Source organism: Liolophura sinensis, chromosome 6 (assembly GCF_032854445.1).
Source record: "Liolophura sinensis isolate JHLJ2023 chromosome 6, CUHK_Ljap_v2, whole genome shotgun sequence".
Taxonomy (NCBI): Eukaryota; Metazoa; Mollusca; class Polyplacophora; order Chitonida; family Chitonidae; genus Liolophura; species Liolophura sinensis.
In genome coordinates this window covers 47,851,372-47,863,940 of record NC_088300.1, presented here as the reverse complement: position 1 = coordinate 47,863,940, position 12,569 = coordinate 47,851,372, and the positions used below count along the sequence as shown (strand labels likewise).

General features: G+C 39.2%; 1 protein-coding gene across 1 annotated transcript in view; it reads left to right on the top strand.

The window, feature by feature from the left end:
* LOC135467924 (ETS-related transcription factor Elf-3-like) overlaps positions 1-11,196 on the top strand; it is a 39,294-nt gene extending 28,098 nt beyond the window's left edge. Inside the window, exons 5-9 of the mRNA XM_064745853.1 lie at positions 2,895-3,119; positions 4,110-4,241; positions 5,549-5,734; positions 7,558-7,750; positions 8,831-11,196. Coding sequence (XP_064601923.1) covers positions 2,895-3,119; positions 4,110-4,241; positions 5,549-5,734; positions 7,558-7,750; positions 8,831-8,939 — 845 coding nt within the window. The 3' untranslated portion in view covers positions 8,940-11,196. The remainder of the gene's footprint in view (positions 1-2,894; positions 3,120-4,109; positions 4,242-5,548; positions 5,735-7,557; positions 7,751-8,830) is intronic.
* Positions 11,197-12,569: the final 1,373 nt, after the last annotated feature.

The window sequence follows — 12,569 nt, the reverse complement described above, 5'->3', positions numbered from 1 at the left end:
TAAGAATTAAAAATGTACCCGGGTGACTTCTATGTCCTTACCGACATCACGGTAACATGTGGTATTCAGTTGACCCCGTCTCGTACCTTGCTACCGTCTGTTACCAGCGTTCATAATCCACTGCGTTTTATGCTGTGGCTGAAGTCGGCTCACTTATCTTCAGCGACAGTGTATTAATACTACAGTGACCAGTACCATTTTGTGTGTCAGATTCTGTTCCATTTCCTTTTGTACTCTAACCAAAGTGACCCAAATAAGTTTATAGATATCTTATTCTTCTTTCTTTCTGTCTTCTTTTCTCAAGCAAATTTACAAATTTTATTTTGTATTTTTTGGCTTGTCTAATTTTTCATTTGTTTTCAATATTTTTATAAGTACAGCGAGCAATATCTAATTCACTCTCATTTACTATAGTACTAGTGCAGTGACCAATATGTATGTAAATGATGTCTAATTTTGCCTTGTTTCTTAAAATATGTATAAGAAATTGTCAGTACCATTTTCTATATCTAATACTTTTTTATTTTTGTATAATACTGTAAGCAAAGTGACCAACATCATTTTATATATCTATTTCTGCATGCCTTCTTTTCTACAGTATTATTAAAGTAAAGTTGCCTATATCATCCCGTACGCCTAATTCTGTCCCATTTACTATAATGCTAAATGCTCTCTTCTTTTCTGTAGTAAGGTATAAGTACATTGGCCAGAATCATTCGGTATGTTACCAATATCATCCCGTACGCCTATCTCCCCATTTTCTATAATCCTAAAAGCAAAGTGGCCAGTATCATTTTCTATGACCAGCTCATTACCTACCTCATTATAAATACAATGGTCAATAAAATTTGGTTTGTCTTATTCTGCATTGCTTTCTGTAGTATGGTATAAGTACATAGGCCAGAATCATTCGGTATGTGTAATTCCATCATAGTTATTTATTCTTGAACCGCATCTGTATGTGCGTAGGAAGGTCTGCAGCAACCTGCGGATGGTCGTGGGTTTCCCCCCGGGCTCTGCCCGGTTTCCTCCCACCATAATGGTAGCAACCGTCGTCTTGAGTACGGCGTAAAACACCAGTCAAATAAATAACAAATAATAATCTGTAGGTGTCGTTAAACCCCAATCAAGCAGTCATCCAGTAGGAGTTGAATTGTCCTGACTACACGTAATATCTGTCGTTGCTATACGTAATAATATAACAACAATTATCACTTGTTGAAGGAAGAATTTTGCACATTTATATATGCATTACGTAATAACGTCATAGTAGACACTAACATGATGCCTTAAGGAAGTCTGTATCCTGTCCCCATAATCCGAGATGATAGAACTGCTTCGTAAAAACACAAAAACATCCTTTAAATAATCCTAATAATGAGATTTGATTATAGAAAATCGTGTGTAAGCAGTGATTGTTCGACTCAAGTTTACCTGAGAGCCTAATGTCACTGCATCTGCTAACACACGTGTCATATATGTACGGTGCGTTCGTGATGCGATTACCCATAAGTTTAATTACATGAAATCTACCGCTAATCGAATTAGCTAAGAATAGTATGTGAAGTAATAATGCTCCTTGCGGTACAGAAGGGTCATTTCGGATCCGTCCTGCAACGGCACTTATTGGCTTCGAATCCCCAGGCACGATAAGTAACTGATACATTTGCGATAATCTATTTATGTGTCGTACAAGTTCGTGCTAAGTGATTTTTTGAGGAAGAGCAGTATGTTATCCGGCTAAATAAATTGTTTTATTATATGTATGTATGAATTATATAAAACTGATATTGTACGATCATATGAATATTTTTCACTTATCTGTTGTTTGTTATAACATCGGGAATAGAATATATCCCACTTTTCTTACAACTTGTTGGTACACACATGCATTGTAGATGCACTGTTTTAAGTTCTTCGTAAAGCTATTGGAAATAAAACGCGCATGCCAGCTTGAATATACACTTGCTATTGGCTATGTATGATAACCATATCTATTCATTTGATTGTTTTGAGGGGTTTCAGTTAAAATCGTTTCTGCAATTTACAGCGCCTTAGACTAACCAGTGTTGTACTTGTTTCGGCAACCTTAGTCGCATATAGGAGTTAGGAGTTGGTAACGTAAAGGTAAAGAATGTTTTGTATATTTTACCTTTAAGAAAATCGTTTCTTTGGTTAATAGCTACTGAATTTTGGTTATATAGAAATAGACTTTCTAATCAGATATACTGCCAAGAGGTTATGTATAATTACTGGCGTACATACGTACATTCCAATACCACCGGGTATGTTTGATTACCGGTAATAAGTGTTTATTAGGTGACCCCCACACCCATTTCTACCCATATCCCAAGACCACTTTTACAAGTGATCCCATAATGTTTATTCCGAAAATGAGTGACTTATAAATGATCTCATAATGCTTATTACCAAAAATCATTTTTTTATAAGTGATCCCATAATATTTATTACCGAAAATCAGTCCTTTACAAGTGATCTCATGATGTTTATTTCCGCAAACCAGTGTTTTATAAGTAGTCATCCGAAAATATCTGATTACTGGAAACCAGAGTTTTATAAGTGCACGGCTCAATGGCCCGGGAACCTCTCGCCAACGCGGTCCCTGTGAGTTCAAGTCCAGCTCATGCTGGCTTCCTCTGCGGCCGTTCTGGGAAGGTCTGCAGCAACCTGCGGACCTCTCAAGCGAAATATTCTTGAATACGGCGTAAAACAACAATCAAATAAAAATAAATGAATTTATAAGTGATACCCAAATCGCAATACCGCCTTGCCCTTACCTGCATGTTGAACTTTCATGAGCATTAAGTTAGTGAAACAATAAATGTATCAGTTATCAAGAAGTATCAATAAGTATCTGTTTGTTGTTGTTGTAGCGGAGGAGTTTTGTGTCCCAACATCGTCACCAATGCCAGAGAGCCCTGTGTGTCCGTCCTTCGACGTTCCGAGCTATAATTTGTCCGCGTCTCCCTCGGGCCACGTGGACAGTCGACTGAATGCGGGCTACACCAGCAACACATCCTGTCATTCCGGTCACGACATACATCCGTCCCATATAACACATGCTTATGGCGGCTACCCCTGTCCCACACCAACCTCAGGTAGGATAATGACTCTAACCTGAACAGTTAGAGTGGTGGATTTCAAACGTCAGAAACTGCTTAAATAGTATAGCCCATGCATTGCTAAGTATGAGTATGGGATATACTATATCCCTGGGTGAGTTTAATGCAAAAAAAATAATAATGCTAATAATTTGATCACTGAATCAGTACAATACATCAGAACATTTGAGGCCTCTTTGAGAAAAAAATCAAAATGTATCCTTTCGCAGTTATACCCAACTCGCGCTTTTCATTCAGTGTTTGCTGCAAATGGTTGACGCCCCTAATTCAGACATTTCTTTCAATTCTCATGGCGGGATATGCATCATACCGTTACTATATATATATATATATATATATATATATATATATATATATATATATATATATATATATATATATATATATATATAGGTCTTCTCTACCATGTTTTATCTCGCCATCGACTAAAATTAGCTCTCCACTCTCCTAATTTAGACATTTCATTCAATTCTCATGGCCGGATATGCATCATACCGTTACTAAAAGTTTTTGTGGGTCTGTTTTATTCATAAATGTTACGGACCGATGATTCTTGTGATACATGGATTGCCACATAGCGTCTGTGTGTGAGCTTTAATACAAATATTCCGGAGAGTAGAAACATAGTTCATATTGATAATATAAAAAGCCCAGTTGTATGTGAAGTGATAGTCATTCAACGTTAATATATGCTTGGCTCTGTCAGTTAAAACGTTATCATGGACGACTGACCCTACACGTAAATGGTCGCAGGTTGCTTCGACTGTAAGAGTCAGGAGGTTTGTCAGGTACCTGGCTGATGGCGGTGATTTGCCCCGGCCTCTCTTCCCTACCCCGTATCCCCTCCCCCTGCCATAAACCGTACTTAATTAATAAATAGCCAAATAAACAACTTCATTTACGATAGAATATCTGTCTGTATTATGTTTTTCTCCGGAGTGACAAATAATTTTTCCGTTTTTCCAGATTCTCTCAGAAATCCTTTCATTTATCCTAAGCACGATCGCATATGTACACAACCACAGACTTCGTCTAACGGAGTATACGGAAAACTGGGACTTGATCAGTTTGTGGATCTCTCACTACCAGATGACACACGTAAGCACATACTGTATAATACGATCGGCTCGCATTTTCTCACCTGCGTTGGGCTGTCTTCGTTTTGTCAGAAGCTTGCGGTATGACCAGCCATTGTGCTTCCACCTCGTCCGTTTTGACACTGAGCTAGCCGCAGAAAAACTATCCTATTACCACAGTCACACACTACTTAGGGGGGCTGAGTTTTGTTGGTTAGCAAATCAACCAAAGCGATGTACCGTTTTTATATAGAAATATAAATATTTTTTTCTTTGCAATTAAAAAGCATGCGATTTTCTGCCACAGTTTCATAAATTGAGTTGAACAAAATGCTTTCTTGATTGTTTGTTATAAAAGGCGACAGGTTGACGACAGTGTAAAAGTTGGCAAATGTAATAGATGAAATAAGGCCTCATGTCAGTTTACCTCATTTAATATATTATTTCCCCTCAACGAAGTTAGGGCGGGGGTATACTGGAATCACCCTGTCTGTCCGTCCGTTCGTCCGTCCGTTCGTCCTTCTGTCTGTCTCAAGACGTGATTTTGTCCATACATTTCCTCCCAAATTACTGTGCCGATTTCAATGAAACTTAAAACACATCTTGCCTAGCATCTGAACGTGTACATGCTTAAGTTTATTGGCAATCGGGTAATTATTTTCATAATTATACCCATTTTGGATTTTGCATAACAGTGCTTTCCATGTATTCAAAATTTTTCCTTGCAACTCTTCCTGATTCATAGAATCTACCTATTTCTATGAACCTTAGCACACATCTTCCCGATAATGTAAACTAATTTACAGACAATCGGGTAATTATTTTCACAGTTACTCCCGTTCAGCTAATAGAGCAGTAATGGATTTTCATGCACATTGTATTCTTTACTGATTGCTACATTTCCATTCAAACTGGATGTATCAGTAGTGCAGTCAGTGCACATCACGAATGGATAACTAAGCAACACGACATCTTGTCATTTCTTTTAAGGTTTTATTAGTTTTCATTTTTTGTTTTTGGAAATGTTGGGGTATGGAAAGGGGTATTAATGGGGGTATTAAGGCGGGAATGTTTAAGTAATAGCAAGTTACACGCCCCACAGCAAAATTGCTTAAGCAGTATTGGGTAGAGAAATATGCGGGGATGTTAACCAAAGTATATTATACGTCACTTGTGGTACCTTGTGTGTAGTTTTGTAAATAACGTTTAATTTGTAGCATGTGTCTCCATCAAAGAACTGTCTATATACCGACTTTCTATGTAACTGTTTATATGAAACAAATCTAATTCACGTTAAATGTATTCCAATTCGTTTTCGTCTCTTTACAGTCATGTCTGGATCATATTACCCCAGTAATGGGCAATACCCATTGCCGGGTAACCACACCCCACCTTTCATCTCATCTCCCCCAACATTTATGCCACCTGGTCCCCCAGTGCGCAGACCGCCAGGTAGACCCCCAAAGGATAAAGGTTTGAGGGACCTACACAGACCACGGGACCGGCGGGGCACAGGTATGGTAACGGTTTGGCTTTAGCCAACTTTGTAATAAAAAGGTTTTCCTGCCGGAAGTAATTGGGGCCTAAACTGTATACAGTCTGTTATTTAGTCATTAATTTATGATGTCGTTTTGTGTACAAACTGATAACGTATTATACATGTATACATGCAAGAGAACAATGGCCCAGCGAGCTTGGACCCGATTCGCCATTGCACGGCAAAAGGTACCTTAGTGAAGTCAAGAGGAGTAGTTTCACCCCAAAACACTCGATAGACGCTCAACCTCACAAGGCCAATTACAGTAAGGGTCTTTGGTATGTGTAGATAAAGGCGAGTAATTCCACCCCAAGCGTATGGTGCATGAAGGGCCTTTGGTGTGTAAAGTCGATTAGTTCCACCCCAAAGCATTCGCTGGGAGGTCAATCTCACAAGTTCCACTTCAGTAAGGGCCTTGGGTGTGTAGATAGAAGAGTAGTTCCAACCCAGAAAACTCGACAGACGCTCAACCTCACAAGTCCCACACAGTAAGGGTCTTGGGTGTGTAGATAGAGGAGTTGTTCCAACCCAGAACACCCGATAGACGATCAACCTCACAAGTCACACACACAGTTAGGGCCTTGAATGTGTAGTTAGAGGAGTAGTTCCAACCCAGAACATCCGATAGACGCTAAACCTCACAAGTCCCACTCACAATAAAGGCCTTGAGTGTGTAGCTAGAGGAGTAGTTCCAACCTACAACACCCGACAGACGCTCAACCTCACAAGTCCCACACACAGTAAGGGCCATGGGTGTGTAGATAACAGAGTAGTTCCAACCTACAACACCCGATAGACGCTCAACCTCACAAGTCCTACACACAGTAAGGGCTATGGGTGTGTAGATAGAGGAGTAGTTCCAACCTAGAACACCCTATAGATGCTCAACCTCACAAGTCCCACACACAGTTAGGGCCTTGGGTGTGTAGATAGAGGAGTAGTTCCAACCCAGAAAACTCGATAGACGCTCAACCTCACAAGTCCTACACACAGTAAGGGCCTTAGGTGTGTAGATAGAGGAGTAGTTCCAACCTAGAACACCCGATAGACGCTCAACCTCACAAGTCCTACACACAGTAAGGGCCTTAGGTGTGTAGATAGAGGAGTAGTTCCAACCTAGAACACCCGACAGACGCTCAACCTCACAAGTCCTACACACAGTAAGGGCCTTAGGTGTGTAGCTAGAGGAGTAGTCCCAACCTAGAACACCCGACAGACACTCAACCTTACAAGTCCCATACACAGTAAGGGCCTTGGGTGTGTAGCTAAAGGAGTAGTTCCAACCCAGAAAACTCGATAGACGCTCAACCTCACAAGTCACACACACAGTAAGTCCCTTAGGTGTGTAGCTAAAGGAGTAGTTCCAACCTAGAACAACCGACAGACGCCCAGCCTCACACATCGAACACACAGTAAGGGCCTTAGGTGTGTAGCTAGAGGAGTAGTTCCAACCCAGAACATCCGATAGACGCTCAACCTTACAACTCCTACACACAGTAAAGGCCTTGGCTGTGTAGATAAAGACGAGTAGTTCCACCCAAAATACTGAAAACGTTTTTCCTAACCAGCTGGATAAGGTAGCCTCGTTGCTCGTTACTCAAAGCCAGTGGGCCCTAGCCAGGTGAAGTGGTCAAGTGCTTTAAGTGCGTCTATCATCGCCATGTCCGCATTTCCACACGTGACGATCCGTTCTATCTAGTTGCTGGTTGAAATATACTTTTCACCAGTGTTTTATTTTAAGCTTTATTTTTGTGCTACCTTTTGGAATTACAATACCTTTTCATCCCTTTTTCTATTACAGGTAAAAACCAGCATTTGTGGGAGTTCATCTACGACACGTTAATGAATCCCATGTATAACCCTCAAATATTGCGGTGGGAAAACAAGCAAGAAGGCATATTTCGCTTTGTCCAGTCAGAAGCCGTAGCTCAATTGTGGGGAAATCTGAAGAACAACGACAACATGACGTATGAGAAGTTGAGTAGGGCCATGAGGTACGTATATTTAGCATTCCACAAACTGGGTATATTTTAGAATTTAATGAAATCCATGACTTGATCTTATATTTTTATTTATATCATTTTTTATTTAATCAAATGAACATGGTCTTGTTTACCATGTTCGGATTACCAATACAGAGTATTTACATTTGAAGTGAAACAGGCACCTTTTAAACAACAGACGTAGTATATGCAATAGAACTGCTTCCAAACCTAGAATCCGCGTGTATTCCACCAATGTGGCATGTGTCACACGTGGTAGAGTTGGCCAGTAGGCCTAACTAGTCAAAGTTCCATGGTTTACTCTGTGCTCTTCGGTTTCCCCATCCCCCAAAAAGTGGCCACCATTGCATAAGAAAGATGTTATATAAGTGACTAAATATATTCAGTGAGAATGGCTTTAAAACTGAAAATCAATCAAATCCGAATGGTGAAGGGTGAAATAAAGAAGTACTAATTAAGTAACGATGTAAAGTTAGGTCTAGTATGAGGTGGCCCACACCTGAAACTATATCTGAGTAAACTCAAAGAGAGTGTTGTGTGACAGCGGCTTATCGTGAGAAGTGGTAGGGAGTATCATATTACGTGTTTTCACGATGAAAAGTTGTAGAGAGTTTTATATGATGTGTTTTCACGATGAGAAGCGGCAGAGAGTGTTATATTATGTGTTTTCAAGATGAGAAGTTGTAGAGTGTTTTGTATGATGTGTTTTCACGATGAGAAGTGGCAGAGAGTGTTATACTATGTGTTTTCACGATGAGAAGGATTAGAGAGTATTATATTATGTGTTTTCACGATGAGAAGGGGTGGGGAGTGTTATATTAAATGTGTTCAGGGATGAGACTTTATTAAAATGATGGCATTAGCAGAAAATAAAGCCACGATTACGTAATCGAAATCCAGAATCAGAATCCAGAAACTGAAGTATTTCATAGAGCATGTGAACAGTGGGCTTTTCACGTGACTGTTCAAATTTTAGGAGAAAATTCATTTTCACCTGTTTCTTTGTTATTTTGAAAAGAGTAAATATATGCCTGGTGACTTTGATGAAGATTTTCCTCGTTTGGCTTTCAGACATTATTACAAACGTGGTATCCTGGAGAGGGTAGAAGGGAGGCGACTCGTGTACAAGTTCAGTCGGACTGCTATGGAACGAAGGAGGCAGCAACAGCATTCGGTATAGCCGCACGCGCCAACTGTGTGACGTCATGTCAGCCATATCTCACAATAACGATTAGCAGACGACAACAAAAATATTTCGCGAATCCAAGGCATTGTTTTCCCGGTTATTTGACTGTCTGATTGCTCATGCAGCTGAAGATTCATTTTTTTTCACGTTTAGTTTTCTTGGCTGCACAGTTTCTTGCATTTGTATGCGTTATCGCATTCAGAAACCCACACAATCATGTATATACTTGTAACTTCGTTATGTAGCAAGTCATAAGTGACTGAACGCTCCAGCCAAACGGTATCTACATACATTTCATACGTCTGTAATAATGTGTGTTTAACGGAAACGCAAACCAAACACTGAAGTAACCTAAGCATAATCACGGAGATCACAGAAGGCTTTATCCAAAAATAGCCTTGCGTAGCGAAGTTCACCCAGCGTTGACAAATCCTGCCATTCTTTTAAACTTTAAGCAAGTGGATTTTTTGTCCTTCAAAGGAAAGTGTTCCTACAGAAAGTGCTCGTGACATTTGGTTGGCTACGTCAGATTGTTACCATAAAGCTAAGCTCAGATGTAAAAACCATTTTCAGACACTGTCTGAAGCTGAAAGCTGTAAGAACGGCAGTAGTTGGGGTTTCCTCTTGCTATTTGGTTCAGAGTTCAGAGGTACAGCTGTAAAAACACAAAAACAAACATTATAGCTGGCGTATTCCGCAATAAGAAGTCACATGGGAAATATACACGTGTGTGTATGACGTCATTCGGAACAATTTGTTAAAGGCATGGAAAAGAATCCATTATGAAAACATCGTGCTAAGTCGTCTGTGAATTGTTCTTTCACGAAATTTCACGAAATATGTAATATATGAAATATATAGATTTCACGAAAACTTGGTGTAAAACCAGGCTTTTGACTGTATCAGAGATGCTTCCGATTCTCAAATCTATGTGCGTCGGTATAGGCTATATGAGGGATTGGTTATTTGCTCCAGGGGAACAGGAATGGGTGCATTTTTCATGCGTCGAAGTTGTTTCTTGCGTTAACAGCAAACTATAACACAGATTCAAGACGAAATATGTCACGGCCATGTCAAACTATCCTCTGTATTCGCTGACGTCATGACGTCAAGCACTTCACCACGTGCGTCAGCATTGTCATCTGGAGTGGCAGCTGTTGACACAAACAGCTTTTTCCTGCTGCAGCATGGACTTACTCTTTATTGGCAACCACCGTCGGACTCTACTGCACGGCCACGTTATTGTGAAATAGCAGTTTCATAAGTATGAGGACTTCCCATACGCACCGGATCATACATAATCAGCTATTTCAGCTTCCTGCATATACTTGCCATTTCCACGTCCCATTTGTTCCATCTGTACCTTAAAACTTTTGTTAGACGTAATCCAGTTGGATCTTCACGATTTTCTAGGTTTATAGGTTTCCATTCATAAGAAGTATGTCCGACAACATAGTTTTACCTGGTACATGTATGAAGTACCTAAATTGTGTCCAATGCTAAACGCCAGAGACTGTTTAACTGGTACGAACACATCAATTCTAGGAAACCATGACTAAGATCACAACGTTTTATACTTGTTTATTTTAGGGTACAGTAGGCTTTGTTGAGATATTACACATTTAAGACCAATGGTCACCATTATAGTATTATACATCAAGGTTGGCTACCATGTTTTTTATGTACATAGTTTGCATGAGATGTGAGGGGCAAAATATATATCTGTATACCACAATGAAAGAAAGCGAGGTAGAGGCCCTCCCTCTAGGCCTACCTGGAAATGCGACGGTAATATTACCACATCCACTTTTATTTATATACATATATTTATATAGATGCTTATATTCATATTCACCTTGTATGGTTAACCACTAAGAAGCAGTGTGAAGATCTCCAGTTGTGCTACCCACCAAATTTACGTAACGTAGCTGCAGAGGTTCACCCCGGACGCTTGCAACATTCCAGGTAAATCAAAGGAAGCCAAACTGTTTGAAGGGTTAAATCTTATCGTGTTTTCCTCGCTTACTTCTTGTCTCTTTGTTACTTAATACGGCCGGGACTATTATCTATTCCTTTAGTTAGGACTGGTCATGTTACAAGGTGCTATTGGTTTCATTTCCTAATCTTGCCTTTTCTGTGATACTCACAATTCTTGTGTTCTTTTTTTCTGTATTTTTCTACATCTTTGGTCTCGTCTTACTCTTACGTCATATTTCACTGGATGATGTTATTTAAAATTCCAAAAAACAAAAAACAAAAAAAAAAAAACAATCGTTAGTTTTTGCGTATTTTCTCTCGAAATCTCGTGCAATCTAATTAGTGATGTTTCTGTAAAATGCTCTGGCTTTTCGTAGTATGGTTTTTGGGGCTTATACAGAGGACTTACCACAGGATATGAAGTTATACCATTTTTATATTTGTATTTCTTAGATGTTGTTATTTCTGCTGGATGGCATGAGAGCACAGACTAAGGGGCGCAACTTCGCACAGTCAAGCTACTGTGCCATATCTTTGCGCACATTTCATTTCATGGCGCACAATTTTTTTAACCGTTTCACATCGATCTAGTTTTATCTCTTTTCCCTTTGAGTGAAACAAGAGATAATAGAAACATTGAAACCAGTAGTACAATCTTGGATGTAGATCGCAGCTGATCAGCTATTGAGCTAAATTAGCTTCAGTTGTGATTCGTGTAAAGGATTTCCTCCAACCATCTTACCTCATTCTTGTTATTATTATATAGACCTCTTAATTCTTCTTTTAGATTTACCTACTGATATTTTAACCAGTCGTCTTCACCTAGCACGAAACTTTCTCAGCCATGATGTGACATACTAAGATTTATACCTCTGGCCGTGAAAGGGAGGCAACTGATACAAATTCAATAGTGTTTTTGTTTTTTGTTCATTCTTCTTATTTTCTTTATTTTCTAGCTGTTCGCTGGAGGTAGTCTTAGCATGATTCCTTTCAGCATGATTTTCCTGCCATGCAATGTGGAATCCAGAACAGACTGCTGTACGGTTTATATTTTAATATAGCTGAATGTCATTTGAATTTAATGTAAATATGATTATCGGCAGATTTTACACAGATGCATGTTCTGTTGCAATATTCCAAGATGTAATCACATTTATACTCACTTTAGCCCATCTTGCAGCAAATGATAGTCCTGGTGGAGAATTCCCCATTCAGTGTACATGCAGGGATTGATATATATATATATACTACGTCCCGCTAACTAGTGAGGATAGATGTTTGTGCATTTATATTCAGTGGCATTTTGACGCTGTGTGCTAACAAAAAAATAGATAAACGTGAGTGAATGAAGTGAGTAAGTGCGAATAACAAGGTTACAGGCAATGTTTGAGTTTGTGTAGATGAAAATAGTTAGCATGAGCAGAAATAATACAATGGATGTGTATATGAAAAAATGTGCTAAACAGGAGTGCCAATATTGATTTGTTACATAAATCCTGTTTTTAGTTAACTTTTTGTATTAGAGCAATAGCGTTGTGGTAAGTTATTTTACTTTTGAGTAAAAAATCTGATGTAAATACCAACATGACATGTATTTTTTTTCTTTGTTGATGTTATTTAAAGATACATTTATCCGAACTTTTGTTA